At 47.2% G+C, this 14545-nt stretch overlaps 2 protein-coding genes and 1 pseudogene across 11 annotated transcripts in view; 2 read left to right on the top strand and 1 right to left on the bottom strand.

Annotated features, from left to right (window-relative positions):
• Window positions 1-7097, bottom strand: part of RBM10 (RNA binding motif protein 10) — a 30659-nt gene extending 23562 nt beyond the window's left edge. For 2 of the 10 annotated variants that reach the window (XM_059678976.1, XM_059678977.1), the window contains exons 1-2: window positions 6791-7094; window positions 4783-4924 (exon numbers count right to left, since the gene is read on the bottom strand). In XM_059678976.1, coding sequence (XP_059534959.1) covers window positions 4783-4799 — 17 coding nt within the window. In that variant the 5' untranslated portion in view covers window positions 4800-4924; window positions 6791-7094. Of the gene's footprint in view, window positions 1-4782; window positions 4925-6790 lie in introns of those variants that run through there. The other 8 variants (XM_059678979.1, XM_059678980.1, XM_059678978.1 and 5 more) reach the window with 7 other exon arrangements.
• A 497-nt stretch (window positions 7098-7594) lies between these two features.
• Window positions 7595-9811, top strand: NDUFB11 (NADH:ubiquinone oxidoreductase subunit B11). Its single transcript, XM_059678992.1, has 3 exons — window positions 7595-7840; window positions 9311-9441; window positions 9615-9811. The coding sequence occupies exons 1-3, from the start codon at window positions 7634-7636 to the stop codon at window positions 9736-9738; spliced, it is 462 nt and encodes a 153-aa protein (XP_059534975.1). The 5' UTR covers window positions 7595-7633; the 3' UTR covers window positions 9739-9811.
• Window positions 9812-9931: 120 nt separating this feature from the next.
• LOC132223953 (reactive oxygen species modulator 1-like) lies at window positions 9932-11210 on the top strand (annotated as a pseudogene).
• Window positions 11211-14545: the final 3335 nt, after the last annotated feature.

The following is a 14545-nucleotide window of genomic DNA, read 5'->3' as shown; positions in this document are numbered from 1 at the left end:
GAGGCCACCAAGAGTGGTAATGTTATTTGGTAATGTTATTTCACTTCTCTCTTTTCTGGTTTTGTTTATTTGGGTCTTCTCTCTCTGTTTCTTGATGAGTCTGGCCACAGGTTCATCAATCTTGTTTATCTTTTTGAAGAACCAGCTCTTGGTTTTATTGATCTTTTTTTTTTCAATCTCTATGTCACTTATTTCCACTCTGATCTTTATTATTCCCTTCCTTCTGCTTACTCTGGGCTTTTTTCTATTTCTTTTCTAATTCTTTAAGTTGTAGGGTTAGTTAATTTATTAAAAGTTTGTTTTTGTTGTTGTTTTTTTTTTTTTTTGAGGTAGGGCTGTGATGCTGTGAACTGCCTCTCAGGATTGCTTTCATTGTGTCCCATAAATTTTGGGTTGTTGTGTGTGTTCACTGTCATTTGTTTCCAGGATTTTTTTTTTATTTCTTCTTTGATCTCTTTGGTAACCCATTCATTATTTAATAACGTGCTATTTAGCCTCCATATGTTTGAATGTTTTTGAGTGTTTTTACTCTAATTGATTTCTAATTTCATGCCATTGTGATCTGAGAAGATGCTTGATATTTCAATCTTCTTGAACTTGTAGAGACCTAGTTTGTGTTCTAAAATGTGGTCTATGAAAATGTCCCATGTGCACTTGAGAAGAATGTATATTCTGTAGCTTTGGGGTGAAATGTTCCGAAAATGTCCATTGATTCCATCTGATCAAAACCCATGGATACAGACAGTAGATAGGTGAAGGCCTGGGAGGGGTGGGTATGAGGTGGAGGGGGTCAATGGGGAAAAAAAACCCACAAACAAAGAGGACATCTGTACTACTTGTAGCAATAAAGATAAATTTTTTTTAAAGATTGGTAATGTTGCTAAAGGTGTGAAAGAAACAATGATCACAGACAACTGAAGAGGTAGAAAAACTGTTGTTGATTTGGAGAAATAAAAAGCAGTTAGCATTACGGAGGCAGTGATATATGAGCAAGCTAAGATGCTGCATGCTGACCCGAAAGACATCCCTAGACCCAGTCTGAAAGTGAGGTAAGTAAGGCTAGTAGGGTAGTTTGATAAATTTAAGAAAAGAAGTGTTTGTTTATAAACAGTACATTAGACATGTACTGTATATAAGAAAGGTAAAAACAGGGAATCATTTGGGGGTATGGAACAGATTAATTCAATTTACATTATTTCTAATAGGAAAAATTATTTGGTTTTCGAACAAATCGCTTCTCAAATAGCCTCCTGGAAGGAATTAAGTTCGAGAACCGAGGTTCCACTGTACTTTGCAAAGTGTTCCCCCTGGATATTTCCAGTACCTACCTGGTACCATATCCACTACAGAGTTATCACAATATTATTGACTATACTAGAGGCCCGGTGCATGAAATTTGTGCACTGGAGGGGGGTGTGTGTCCCTCAGCCTAGCCTGCACCCTCTCCAATCTGGGACCCCTCGAGGGATGTCCAACTGCCCTGTGGGATTGGGCCTAAACCGGCAGTTGGACATCCCTCTCACAATCCAGGACTGCTAGCTCCCAACCGCTCACCTGCCTGCCTGCCTGCCTGATCACCGCCTAACCACTCCCCTGCCAGCCTAATCGATGCCTAACTGCTCCCCTGCCAGCCCGATTGCCACCAACTGCCCTCCCCTGCCAGCCTGGTTGCCCCCAACGGCCCTCCCCTGCAGGCCTGGTCGCCCCTAACTACCCTACCCTGCTGGCCTGGTTGCCCATAACTGCCCTCCCCTCCCAGCCTGGTCGCCGCTAACTGCCCTCCTCTGCAGGCCTGGTCGCCCTCAACTGCCCACCCGTGTTGGCTCAGTCCTCCCCAACTGCCCTCTCCTGCTGGCCATCTTTGACCACATGGGGGCAGCCATCTTGTGTGAGGGCGTGATGGTCAATTTGTATATTACCTCTTTATTATATAGGTTTCCTGATGTTGTACTTTACTGACCTGTACTTTTGAAACATATCAAGGTCATAAAAGGCAAAGAAAGACTGAATAACTCTTCCAGATTAAAGGAGACTAAAAATTCAATGCTATGTGTATGCTCTTGAACTGGATCCTGGACTAGGGAGAAACAGCTATAAAGGACATTATTGGGACAACATAAAGTCCATAACTTCTGAATATGGACTTTATATAAGATAAAGTATTGCATCAACATTAAATTTCCTGATATTGGCAAGTGTACTGTGGTTATGGAGGAAAAAAGTCCTTGTTCTTACGACATACATGCTGTAGTAAGGGTCATGTCTGCCACTAACTCAAATGATTGGTGGTGGTGGGGAAATGTTATATGGGAGGAGGGGGTGAGAGGGAAGAGGAAGCAGGAAGGAAGGGGGAGAAGAGGAGAAGAGAAAGGCAACAAAACTGACAATACTCCCTGAATTAATATATCAATTCAATGCAACCTCAGTAAAAATTCTTGAATGTTTTTGAGGGACTTGGCTAAATCAACTTTTAAAAATAAGAGAAAAGTGGGAGCTATTAAGACAGTCTAGCCCTGACCAGTTTGGCTCAGTGGATAGAGCATCGGCCTGTGGACTGAGGGGGTCCCAGGTTCGATTCCAGTCAAGGGCATGTGCCTTGGTTGCGGGCATGTCCCCAGTGGGGGGGGGGGGGGTGCAGGAGGCAGCTGATCCATGTTTCTCTCTCATGGATGTTTCTAACTCTCTATCCCTCTCCCTTCCTCTTTGTAAAAAATCAATAAAATATATATTTTTAAAAAAGACAGTCTATAAAGCCATAATAATAAAGACAGTAAGGTTCTAGCACAAGAAAGAACAAGTAAATCAATGAAACAAATTAGATCGCTCAGGACAGACCCATGTACATGAGGCAACTTGAAATGAGATGAGCTACTACTATTTAGGAGATGGTACTAGGGAAACTGCCCACTATATGAAGGAAAATAAAACCAGAATCTACCTTATACCATATTCAAAACTGAATTTAAAGACCTGAATGAGAAAGGTAAAACTATACAGTGAAAACAATTGTTGCAATCCAGAGGTAGGAACACAGAAGATTCTGAAGGCACAGATTGTAAGACAAAAAAGTGATGATGAATTTTAGCACCCTCAAATTAAGAGCAGGTATCCATCCTTGGGGGAATCATTAAGCAAAATGCAGGAGGCATATCCTACGGTGTCTTTGGGACCAATTAGAAGCAAAACACTAATATACACATGGCAATACAGACAGATCTTTTAAAAAAATGCAGTGCTGAGGTATACAAAGTTCAGGGGGGAAAATGAAGACTATAACACTGTGTCATCTGTGGAAAGTGAAAACACAGACAACTCTAAACAACACTAGATATTTTCAAAGAATACATTTCAAACACGACAGAGAAGCTGCCTACAGCTATGGGAATTGGGGCTAAAAAGGGAAAGATAAGGCAAGAGAAGGCCTTTGTACTGATCTACGATAGAAACTTACTGTGAACTAGACAAGCATGAATAACTCAAACCTCTGCACTTGAGGTCCTTTAAAAGCCCAAAAAAGAAAGCCAGTGGCTTTATTTGGTAATAAAGTCTGAAGCAGGCAAGTTATGTCACCTACTTCCACTCAGAAACGGCACAGAGCACTTCCAGCGAATCCCATCCAAAATTAAATGCCTTTCAAAAGACATTTTTAAAGAAGGTCAAGGCTGAATAACACATCTCAATTTGGGCTTCACTTTTCAGAAAACAAAATATTATAATTCTACTTTTTTTGTTCGTTAATCCTCACCCGAAGATATTTTTCCATTGATTTTTAGAGAGAGTGGAAGGGAGGGGAAGAGACACATTGATTGGCTGCCTCCCACACGCACCCCAACCAAGGCCAGGGATTGAGCTTGCAACCAAGGTACATGCCCTTGACCAGAATCAAACCCAGAACTCTTCAGTCCACAGGCCAACGTTCTATCCACTGAGCCAAACTGGCCAGGACTAATTCTACATTTTTAAAAGGGCCTGTTGGTAGAAGAAGCCCTTTGCAGGACATTAAAAATTATTTTTTCCTGATTTTTTATAAATCTAATGACTCTTAATAGAGGTCTGCTTTCCTACGTAATCCTAATATGTAAAGAATAGATCACCTTCATTAGAATAAACTGGGGTGATACAGCAGGATGGTGAGGGAATGGCCTGGGAAGTCTGTATTTATCAAGTGTCCCAACTGTTTCTTGCTCTACCAGAGTTTAAAAATAACTACATGAGTGCCCCATTCCAAGGCAAGTATCATACCAACTTCAGCCCACTCTGCCCCTGAAATCTCCCACCATCTGACCTGGCTTGCCCCATACTTGTCCTGGCAAATTCCTGACTCTGAAAGCACCAGTCTCATCCATCCCTTCAACCCAAAGCTACAGCTCACACCTCTGCTGAGAATCCACAGGCACTTACAACCCACTACCCATCTCTGCCTCTCCTCCCACAGTGGCTGTTCAGACCTTGGCCAATGGCACCATATACCTATCTGGGTCCCCCCTAAACTAGAAACACCTTTCTCTTGATCCCTTCCTACGCTCACAACCGTGGCACCCATCCAACTGTTTCGGAATCACCTGTAAACTGTGTGGGCTCTGCTGTGAGACCCCGAGTAATAGAGAGAAGGCTGCAATCTTTTCTGTCTCATTCACCAGGGCACTCCCAGAGCCTAGCACACTGGTCCTGGCTCACACTGTCTCCTCAGCCTGAGAGCCTCCTCCTAGTACCTTCCTGGATCAGTTCTTCACACGGGGATGAGCCTAGGCTGTTTGGTCAAGGAGGAAGCAGGTAACTCACCGTCTTTCATACTCCATGTCCTGATAGGACCTTCGGGGGCTGCTAGGGCCCCTCTTCAGCCGCTGGCTCCGTTTCACTTCCCAGCCACCCCCGCTACTGCCACCATGATCTGCCAGCCTGGGTGGTGCCTCCTGCAGGGACTCTGGGGAGAGAGGCAGGAAGAAAGGGGTCAAAGCAGTTGGGGCAGAGAGGGCCTCCTTGAGAAACCCTTGTTGTCAAGGCTCTCTGCTGTCTCTTGGTCCAGGCACGTTGTTTCTCAACTCCAGTGGCCCAGAGCGGGACGGCAGCCCCTGCTTGGTCTGCTCCTTTCCTTTCCCCACAAACGTGAGGCTAGAGCTCACTGCCCTAGAACGAGCAAGGCCTTCAGCAGACACGGAGCATCCTGCAGAGAGAGAGAGACCTGGTGGTATCACCCATTCTGTGATCGGAGCTTTGACATCTGAAACTGGTAGACACCTTCAAGGCCGGAGCTACCTGCCTGCGGGAGCTCTGGGTGCTGAATGACTTGTTAGAGATCAGGCACATGAGGCATGGATGCGAGACTGCACAGGAGCAGTCCCAGGCGCCCACCAGGCTCCTGCCATGGGTCCCCGGGTGCCACTTCATCCTCCCAACAAGATGCTGGCTGCCCCTTACAAGACAGCAGTAGACCAGGAAAGGCTTAGGGGGTGAAGGGGCTAACTTGGCAATGAGACAGCTGCCGCCTCCCTGGGCTCCTGGCCAACACAGCTTTGGCCCTCACAGGGCAACTGGCTCAGCCCTGAGTGCTGTCTCTTATGTGCAGCCAGGTCCCAAGGCAGCTCTCCCTAGGGTTCTGGGCCCAAGTTATTCAGAGGCAAAAGGAGCCCTTTCGGGGGCTGTTCCCAAGCACTGTGCTATTCTACTCAGAAGGGCGGTCATTTCACCCAATCATTTCACCCAACCCTCGGGGCTTGAGATCCAAGGAAGTCCTGAGAGCCACGTGACCTGGCCAGGGGTCACCAGGCAGTATCCCACAATCTTCAGGCCTGCCCTCTGGGCAGCAATTAGGCAAAGCCAGGCAGTAACAGCACCTACCCAGCACTAGGTTGCCACCACACCTTTCCTCCATGAATACACACACACACACACACACACACATAAATTTTCTCTTCCTCCTCAGGCCACAGGGAACCAGAGTTGCCTCCTCCTAGATGGGTAAGAGTTAGAATCACAACCAGGGGCCCCAGTGGATAAGTGTCCATACAAAACCCTCATTAGACTCTGGCAAAGGGGCCAGAGTCACACACCGGAATCCACAACAGATGGGGGCCAGTTAGACACGTGCCCCAAATAACTATGGGCCAAAATCACAGACAGGAACCCACAATAAATACGGGCCATAAGCACCCCGTTTCAATGGATGAACATCACAGTCACAGACAGACAGCCCTTCAAGAAGGGGCAATAAGTCACACACCCTTTCCTTGCATTCCCTCCCTGCCCAGGAGGCAGGTTAGGGCCAGTCGCCAGAAGACTCCTTATGGATAAAGACCTCTCCCAGGAACAGGGAGGGACCAGAGTTAGACACACGCTCCAAGGATAAAGACCAGGGTCATAGAGATGTTCTCCGTTCTCCCTCTTCGTCCTCCAACTCCTAAGGACCCGAGGCACAGAACACTTTCCCACGCACAGATTAAGTACCAAAGTCACACAGAACAGGCAACACATCCCCACGCCTGTAGATAAAAAACAAAGTCGCAGACACCTCCCTCCCCACGGAGAAAGTTCCGTGTCGCAGATACCACAGCAGCCCACTCCCGTCCGTCTCTCCCTTCCCCCAACCCGCGTGCACCTATCCTGCGACCCGATAGCGCACGAGCCCCTGTTTCTCAAAAGGAGTAAAAATTAAAGACAACCCCTCCCAGGCTCAGACCGCGCACGCGTTCCTCGGCCGCGGCCCGCAGTCCGCGCGCTCACCTTGTCCGCGCTCCCCCCGGCCTCCGGCCCCTTCCCTCCGCCCCCACGACCCGCGGAGGTCGATGCTCACCTCAGCTCGGGCTGTCAAGGGAGGGCTTCCCTGACATCACCTCGGCCCTCAGCCTCCTCCACCAACTCGCCCAGCTCAGCAGGAGCCGCTTCGCGCAACCACCGAGTTCAAAGCTGGAGGCAGCAAGGCGGAGGGAGGAAGGGGCGAAGCGCCGAGCGCGCTGCCCTCCCCGGGAGCCCCTCCGCCGCCTACTCCCCGCTACCCGCAACCACCAGCACAAAATGGCGACCAGGAGCAAGGAGCCGGCGCTCCGACCACCATCCACCTACTGAGGGAGCGCGCTCTGGCTGGCTGCGTCTATTGGTCGCCCTCCGCCATCGGCCAGCCCCGGGCTGCTCTCATTGGCAAGCGACTGCCACCTCCCCGGCCCCCAGCCCCGTGCAAACGCCTTCTAGTGGAGGAGAGGAGTACTTATTGGCCAATCAGGCGAGGCCCGCTTTTTAGACGCTTAGCTTCCTTCAAAGATGAAAGCCAAGCGGAAGCTCAGCCTCTTGCACCGAGGGCAAGGGAAACCCGGTGCTATTGGCTGGGAATTGCACCCACCCACCCCAAATGTCATCGCTTTCTTCTCACCAGGGAAAGGAGAGGACCTGACAGGCTGCTCGGGCAGAACTACCATAGCTCAACCGAGGCAATCCGGAAATGGTTGCTCTAATGAGGCTGTGCGACAGGGAGGAGAGGGAGCCACTCAGTGCCTTAAGTCACGTGAAAACACTAGCTACACGGACTGGGACCTATTTCGTGCGAAGGGGGCGGAGTAACAATCAGCGCGCCCGGGTCCACTGCGGCTGCGCAGAGTCCCATTTCCGTCTCCGCCCCTGAGAGTCGGCCCAACCGTCTGTCATGGCGCCCGGACTGTTAGGTTTGTACGCTCGCCGCCTTTTGGCAGCAGCGACGACGCGGGGGCGCGTGGCTGCCCCGGTTCGCTGGGAATCCAGCTCTGCTAGGGCTGTAATCGCTCCGTCCGCTGCGGTGGGAAAGCGGGCGCCGGAACCGACAGTGCACTGGCAGGAGGACCCAGAACCCGAGGACGAAAACCTCTATGAGAAGGTGAGAGAGGGGAAACGGGACGCCGGTAGGGTCAATCGGGGGCCGGCGGACGGGGCGCCGTAGAGGACTTTCTTAGGCGGTTGAGGATTGCGCAACTGGTAAATCCTGGAAGACTTGGGTATTTTGCCTAACTTATTCTCCTCAGTTCTCCGTGTTATCTTCGGTTCAGAGTCAGAGGCGAGACTGACCTTATTTTGCAGAAAGGTATCAAACCTGATAGGACGCTTTTGCGGTGCCAGACTTTTAAACATGTTACATGCATTAACTTATCTGATCCTCCAAACAACCCTGTCTCTTAGGCCCTGTTAGTATACTCATTGTATAGATGAGGAAACTGAAGCACAGAGATGCCAAGTGACTTGCCCAAGTTCGCATAACTGAATGTGCGACAGGACACATTTGAACTTAGGTCTCCCAGTTCTGTGCTGTGTGATAGCAGAGGCTCCGAAATCAGAATGCCTGGGTTGGAATACAGTCACTGGCAGTTACTAACCTAAGTGACCTTGGGAAGTAACTTCACCCCTCAGTGCCTCAGTTTCTTTGTAAAATGGGAAAAGTATTAGGACACCTTTTTAAAAATTCTAAACCTGCATCGTATAATTAAATGAGTCAAAATGCTCAGAACAGCATCTGGCACTTAGTAAGTACTCAGCATTTAGAAGGTGTTACTTATTATTGCTATTTTCCAACTCACGGGGATATTGTGAAGTCTGTGTATGTGATAAGGCCTGACACATAAGAGGTACTTCATCAATATTAATCTCTGGTTGAGGGGCTTGGATATATAGGATGCTCATTCATTCATCCATTCATTCTGTAAATATGTATTGAGGGCCTACTGGATGCCAGGCACAGTTCAGGGCCCTGGGGGTCCAGCAGTGTAGAAATCAGATAAAGCCCTTGCTCTTATAGAGCTTATATGATAGTGGGAAACACAGAGGATAAATATGTAATATAGAACATGTAATTGGTAACATAAGATAATATGATATACAGGATCTGTGGGATGTTACTTTGGCAAACTAATAAATGCTAGAAAGAATGTTAAGCAGGATAAATGGATCGAGAGTGACTTGGGGGTAGGGGGTAATTTTATTAGGTTGAACCATAGGAAATGGCCAATATTCAACCATTTTTGACCAAAGAAAATGGCACTTTCCAATAGTTCAACTTAATAGACAAGGTGACTAGGGAATGCCTCTTAAGAGAAGATGAGAAGCCAAAACTTTGAATGAGGAGGCAGATCCAGCCAAGCCTGCCTGGGGGAAAAGCTTTCCAGGCAGAGGGAGCAGTAAGTGCAAAGGCCCTGTGGTGGGAAGGAGCTTGACAAGTCTTAAGGACAGAAAGAGGGGAATTTAGGGAGTGAGGGGAGACTGGTTCGAGTTGAAATTGTAGACCAGCTTATGCAGGGCCAGCATAAGGCTTTGTGGAGCAGCAGGCAGCCCTCATTGACCTCTTCTCCTTCCACAGAACCCCGACTCTCATGGCTACGACAAGGACCCTGTTGTGGATGTCTGGAACATGCGGGCCGTCTTCTTCTTTGGCTTCTCCATCGTCTTGGTCTTTGGCACCACCTTTGTGGCTTATCTGCCTGATTACAGGTTCATGGGGTGTCCAAGAGAATGGGATGGGTGGGGGCAGAGGTAGGGGTGGAACTCAAAGGGGACTCTGCCAGGAGTCCTGTCCTGTACGTTGAGAAATGGGGAGCTAAGGTGGGGATTGATGTCCAGTGAGGCTTCCTCATGTCTCCCCTCCCCCATGCTGTTGCCTGCAGGATGCATGAGTGGGCCCGCCGGGAAGCTGAAAAGCTTGTAAAATACCGAGAGGCCCATGGTCTTCCCATCATGGAATCCAACCGTTTTGACCCCAGCAAGATCCAGCTGCCAGATGAGGACTGATTGGATCTTCTCTACCCCCTGCCTGCCACTCTGCCCTCTCTACGGAGCACTGTATTAAAGGGACTGAAAAATATGACTGGCTGGTGTTAATTTTGTTGTGAGGGGGTTGTGGGAGTGGGGGTGTCAGACCTTAAGAGGGCCACTGCAGCCTTTCCTGGGTGTTCTGGTTATCTGTTGCTGTGTAACAAGCATCCTAAAACTTAGTGGCTTGAATGACAATTTAATATTGTCTTTCATGGTCCTATGCTTGACTGCGCTCAGTGAGGTGGTTCTTCTTGGGGTCAGATGGTGGCTGGGGCTGGATTCATTTGAAAGCTCAACTGGGCTGGACATCCAAGATGGCTTCTTCACTCACCTGTCTGGCACTTCAATCTTCTTCCAGGGCACCTCTGTCTCCAGGAAGTTCCTTCAGGTCCACCCTCCCCGCCCCAAGGGTAAACACTCTCCCAACTTGTAACAGTACAGGTTCATTTGTCTAGTTCAATACTTCATTTAAGTGCAGGGAGACATTTTTGCATCTGACTTCTTTCATTTAGCGCTATGTTTGTGAGACAGATCCACGTTGTTACATGGTCTGTAGTTTGTCCATCCTCATGGCTGTGCTCTTCCATTGTGTGAATAGACTACACTTCATCCATTCTAGTGTCAGTGGGTATATGGGCACTTCTCTATCTGGGGCTATTAAGAATAATTCTTGGAGTGACTGAGTCCATAAGGGAGATGCCAGTGGCCATGGGTCCCTATGGACAGTCCCATCCAAGCTGCTTTGACCACGCAAAGATGGGCTTGGTGATAGGTTGCACCATGGGCATGGTGGCTGGGGCACTCTTTGACACCTTTTTCTGTCTCAGGATCGGAATGTGGGGCCAGCAGCTAATGGCCTCAGGAAAGCTGCGATGGCAAGTGGTGGCACCTTTGGCACATTCATGGCTATCGGGATAGGCATTTGATGCTAATCAGAGCAATGGTTGCCCACATCTACTCCATCCCATCAGCCCCAGCCCATGTACTATAATAAAAAGACTGAGAAAAAAATTATTCTGTGAACATCTTTTGATGGACATATGCACTCGTTTCTCTTGGGCATATATCTGGGAATGGAATTGCTATCATGGGTAGACAGGTGATGGCCTTAGTAAAGCATGCCAGTTTTCCTAACTACACTTCCCCTTTTGTAAATGCTACCTCTTCACCATTGCTCAACATTCTCCATCTTTCTCATAGTAGCCATTTTGCTAAACAACTGGCCTTGTAAGGACCACATTGGGATGAAGGGGTGGGAATTGAGTTCCTCCTGTGTGCCAAGCCCTGACAGTGTGCCAGACACTTACAGACACCAGGATCTCCATCCTGAGGAATTTCCCAGGGTGGGTGTGGTGGCCGGTAGGAGTGGTCAGAGAAAAAACAATGTTTTCACCCTACTGTTTGACCCCAAGGATATTTGAACCATGATATTTTAAAATACTTTTTAATTGAATTTTAGAGAGGAAGAGAGAGAGAGAGAGAGAGAAATATCGATTGGCTGCCTCCTACACAGTCCCCAGCAAGATCAAGCCTGAAACCCCAGCACATGCCCTGACCTGGAATCAAACTGCAACCTCTTGGTGCATTGAACCTTGACATTTTAGACCCAGCTTTGCTCCAGCAACATAACAGATAAACACCTTCATCCTTCAATTGAATAGAGCCTTTATTATGTGCAAGGCTCAGTGAACAAGACAAATAAACTACTTGACTTCAATCCTTGTCCCAGGGTCTGCTTCTGGAGGGACCCGGACTATTCTCAATTCTCAGGAGGTTTACCTTAAGGTGATAGGTAAGACTGAGAGTACACAGCACAGAAACAGGTAAGTCCCACCAGAAGGCTGGCTGGCTGAAATGTTAGGATTACTTGAATCTTCCAGGAAAAGAGTGGCTAGAGATGAGGTTATAGAGGTGGACATAGGCCATATCCCTAAGGCCCCATGGGCTGTGGTTAGGAGGAGTTTATATTTTACACACTACACAAAGTTGACCAGAAACTTACCAAAAACCCAACTTAGCAAAGCTCATCTTAGACAATCCTAGATGGAGATTGCTTACAGTTTTTCCCATGGATCATCCAGGAAATAAAAACGAACTCTCTTACCAGCTTCACAACGACTATTACTGATAGACATACACACTGCAGAATAAACCAACAGCTAAAACTGTGAACTTTGAAATATGTTGAGGGAGAACTGATGGAAGGATCCTATGTTGCCAACAAAACATGAACCTGCAAATTTTGATCCTGAAATATTAGACTTGATGAAAACTAGCCACAAATAAAGTTCAGAACGACAGGAAAGCTACTCGACAAATATTTATTGAGTGCCTACTACCAGGTGCTTTCATAGGCAGTGGGGACACAGCAGGGAAAAAAGATTAAAAACTTCCCACCCTGCCCTAGCCGGTTTGGCTCAGTGGATAGAGCATCAGCCTGCGGAGTGAAGTGTCCCAGGTTCAATTCTGGTCAAGAGCACATGCCTGGGTTGCAGGCTTGATCCCCAGTGGGGGGCGTGCAGGAGGCAGCCAATCAATGATTCCCTCTCATCATTGATGTTTCTATCTGTCTCCCTTCCTCTCTGAAATGAATAAAATATATATTTAAAAAAACTTCCCACCCTCAAGGAGCTTATATTCTAGCAGAGGGAAACAGATGATAAACAAGGCAACCAATCGCATTGTTTGCATTAAGTGAACACTAAAGCCAGTGAAGAGGATCAGGCATGTAGGGTGGGAGAAACTTGTATTTAAATAGGGTTGTCAGCTTAGGTCTCGTTGAAAAGTGATTTTTTTTTGAGGGGAAAAAACTGTGAAGAAAATGAGAGATGAGATACACAGATGGAAGAGCATTTCTGGGAGAGGGAACGCCCTGTATAGGCCCTGAAGCAAGAATTGCTTGAGCAGTTCAGGGAACAGCCTGAGGCCAAGGAGATATCTGGGACAAAGTTATTACTGTTGAAATATAATCCAGACAAGAAAACTGATGCATGGATGGAATCATCACTGTAAAAATTAACCTGAAAATGATGCATCCCACAGAAAACAACTTCAGAAAAATGAAAATGGCCCAAATTGGCCACTGTATGACATTGAAGAAGGAATTAAATTGGTTCAGGATTCACTCGAGGGCAAACATTCTCAATAAAAATTCACCTGAGTTGGATAATTCCAATTATAAATGTTAATATTTGTAAGCAGAGCCAATACATCTGAGTCAGCGGGGCGAATCCAGGGCCAACCAGGATCTAGGCAAAGCAGTTTGGTATCAACTGTCATCAGAAAAGGTTCATTTACTCATTTATTCACTCATTTGTCCAACAAATATTTACCAAGTGCCTATTGTGTGACAGGGGATAAAGCAGTGAATAAAACAGGCAAAAGCTCCCTGCCTCTCTTGGAGCTGACTTCTCTATAGGAGACAGATAACAAATGTAAAGAATAACAATTTTGAGTAATAATCATATAGAGGTAAATAAGTAAAATGTAGCCCGACTGGTGTGACTCAGTGGTTGAGCATCGACCTATGAACCAGGAGGTGGAGGTTTGATTCCTGGTCAGGGCACATGCCCAGGTTGCGGGTTAGATCCACAGTGGGGGGCGTGCAGGAGGCTACCAATCCATGATTCTCTCTCATCATTGATGTTTCTATCTCCCTTCCTCTCTGAAATCAATAAAGATATATATTTAAAAATAATTAAAATGCATAATATGGTGATAAATGTTAAGGAGAAAAATGGAACAGGTCCCTAACCGGTTTGGCTCAGTGGATAGAGCGTTGGCCTGCAGACTGAAGGGTCCCAGGTTCGATTCCGGCCAAGGGCATGTACCTTGGTTGCAGGCACATCCCCAGTGGGGAGTGTGCAGGAGGCAGCTGATCGATGTTTCTAACTCTCCATCCCTCTCCCTTCCTCTCTGTAAAAAATCAATAAAATATATTTTAAAAAATGAAACAGGAAAAGGTATAATGTGTGTGTGTGTGTGTGTGTGTGTGTGTGTGTGTGTGTGTGTGCAAAAGGCCTCTCTTAGATGACATTTGAGAAAGACCTACAGGAAGTATCTAATTGAAGAAAGAACTTTGAAAATAGCCATGATTGCTAGCTAGGCGGTCATAGTGGCTAAGGACACCAATTCTAGAGCCAGACTACCTGGGTTCAAATCACAGCCTCCTCCATACCAAATATGCGGCGACCTTATGTTTCCATTTTCCTCCAGTTGGGACTAACGACATTAACTACCTCCTAAGGATATTTAGAAAGTTAATCTGAGCCCTAGCCATTTTGGTTCAGTGGATAGAGTGTCAGCCTGTGGACCGAAGGGTCCTGGGTTTGATTCAGGTCAAGGGCACATGGCTGGGTTGCAGGCTCGATCCCCACTAGGGGGCATGCAGGAGGCAGCCGATCCAGGATTCTCTCACATCAATGATGTTTCTATCTCTCCTTCCCTCTTCCTTCCTCTCAGCAATCAATAAAAGTCTATTTTTAAAAAAAGGTTAATCTGAGAGTGCTTATAACATTGCCTATCACAGATTAGGTGTTTATAAATATTGGTGGGATGAATCCTCATGAACATTAATGTAGTTCCATGGAAGTTCTTAAATTAGTGCCCTAAAAATGAAATCATGGTAATCATGGTTTTGTGGATGTTCCGATGGCGCATTTAGAGTGGAGGGTGGTTTGGGGAACCTGACAGTCACTGTGGAGGGGTTTGGGGCCCGGGATTGAAAGTGGTGGCTTCTGAAGACAAGGTTTGTAAACCTACTTAGGCCAGGTGGGGCCTTTAG

This window comes from Myotis daubentonii, chromosome X (assembly GCF_963259705.1).
Source record: "Myotis daubentonii chromosome X, mMyoDau2.1, whole genome shotgun sequence".
In the NCBI taxonomy this organism is placed as follows: Eukaryota; Metazoa; Chordata; class Mammalia; order Chiroptera; family Vespertilionidae; genus Myotis; species Myotis daubentonii.
Note: the sequence above shows the minus strand (reverse complement) of the source record. Positions and strands in the feature narration are given on the sequence as shown.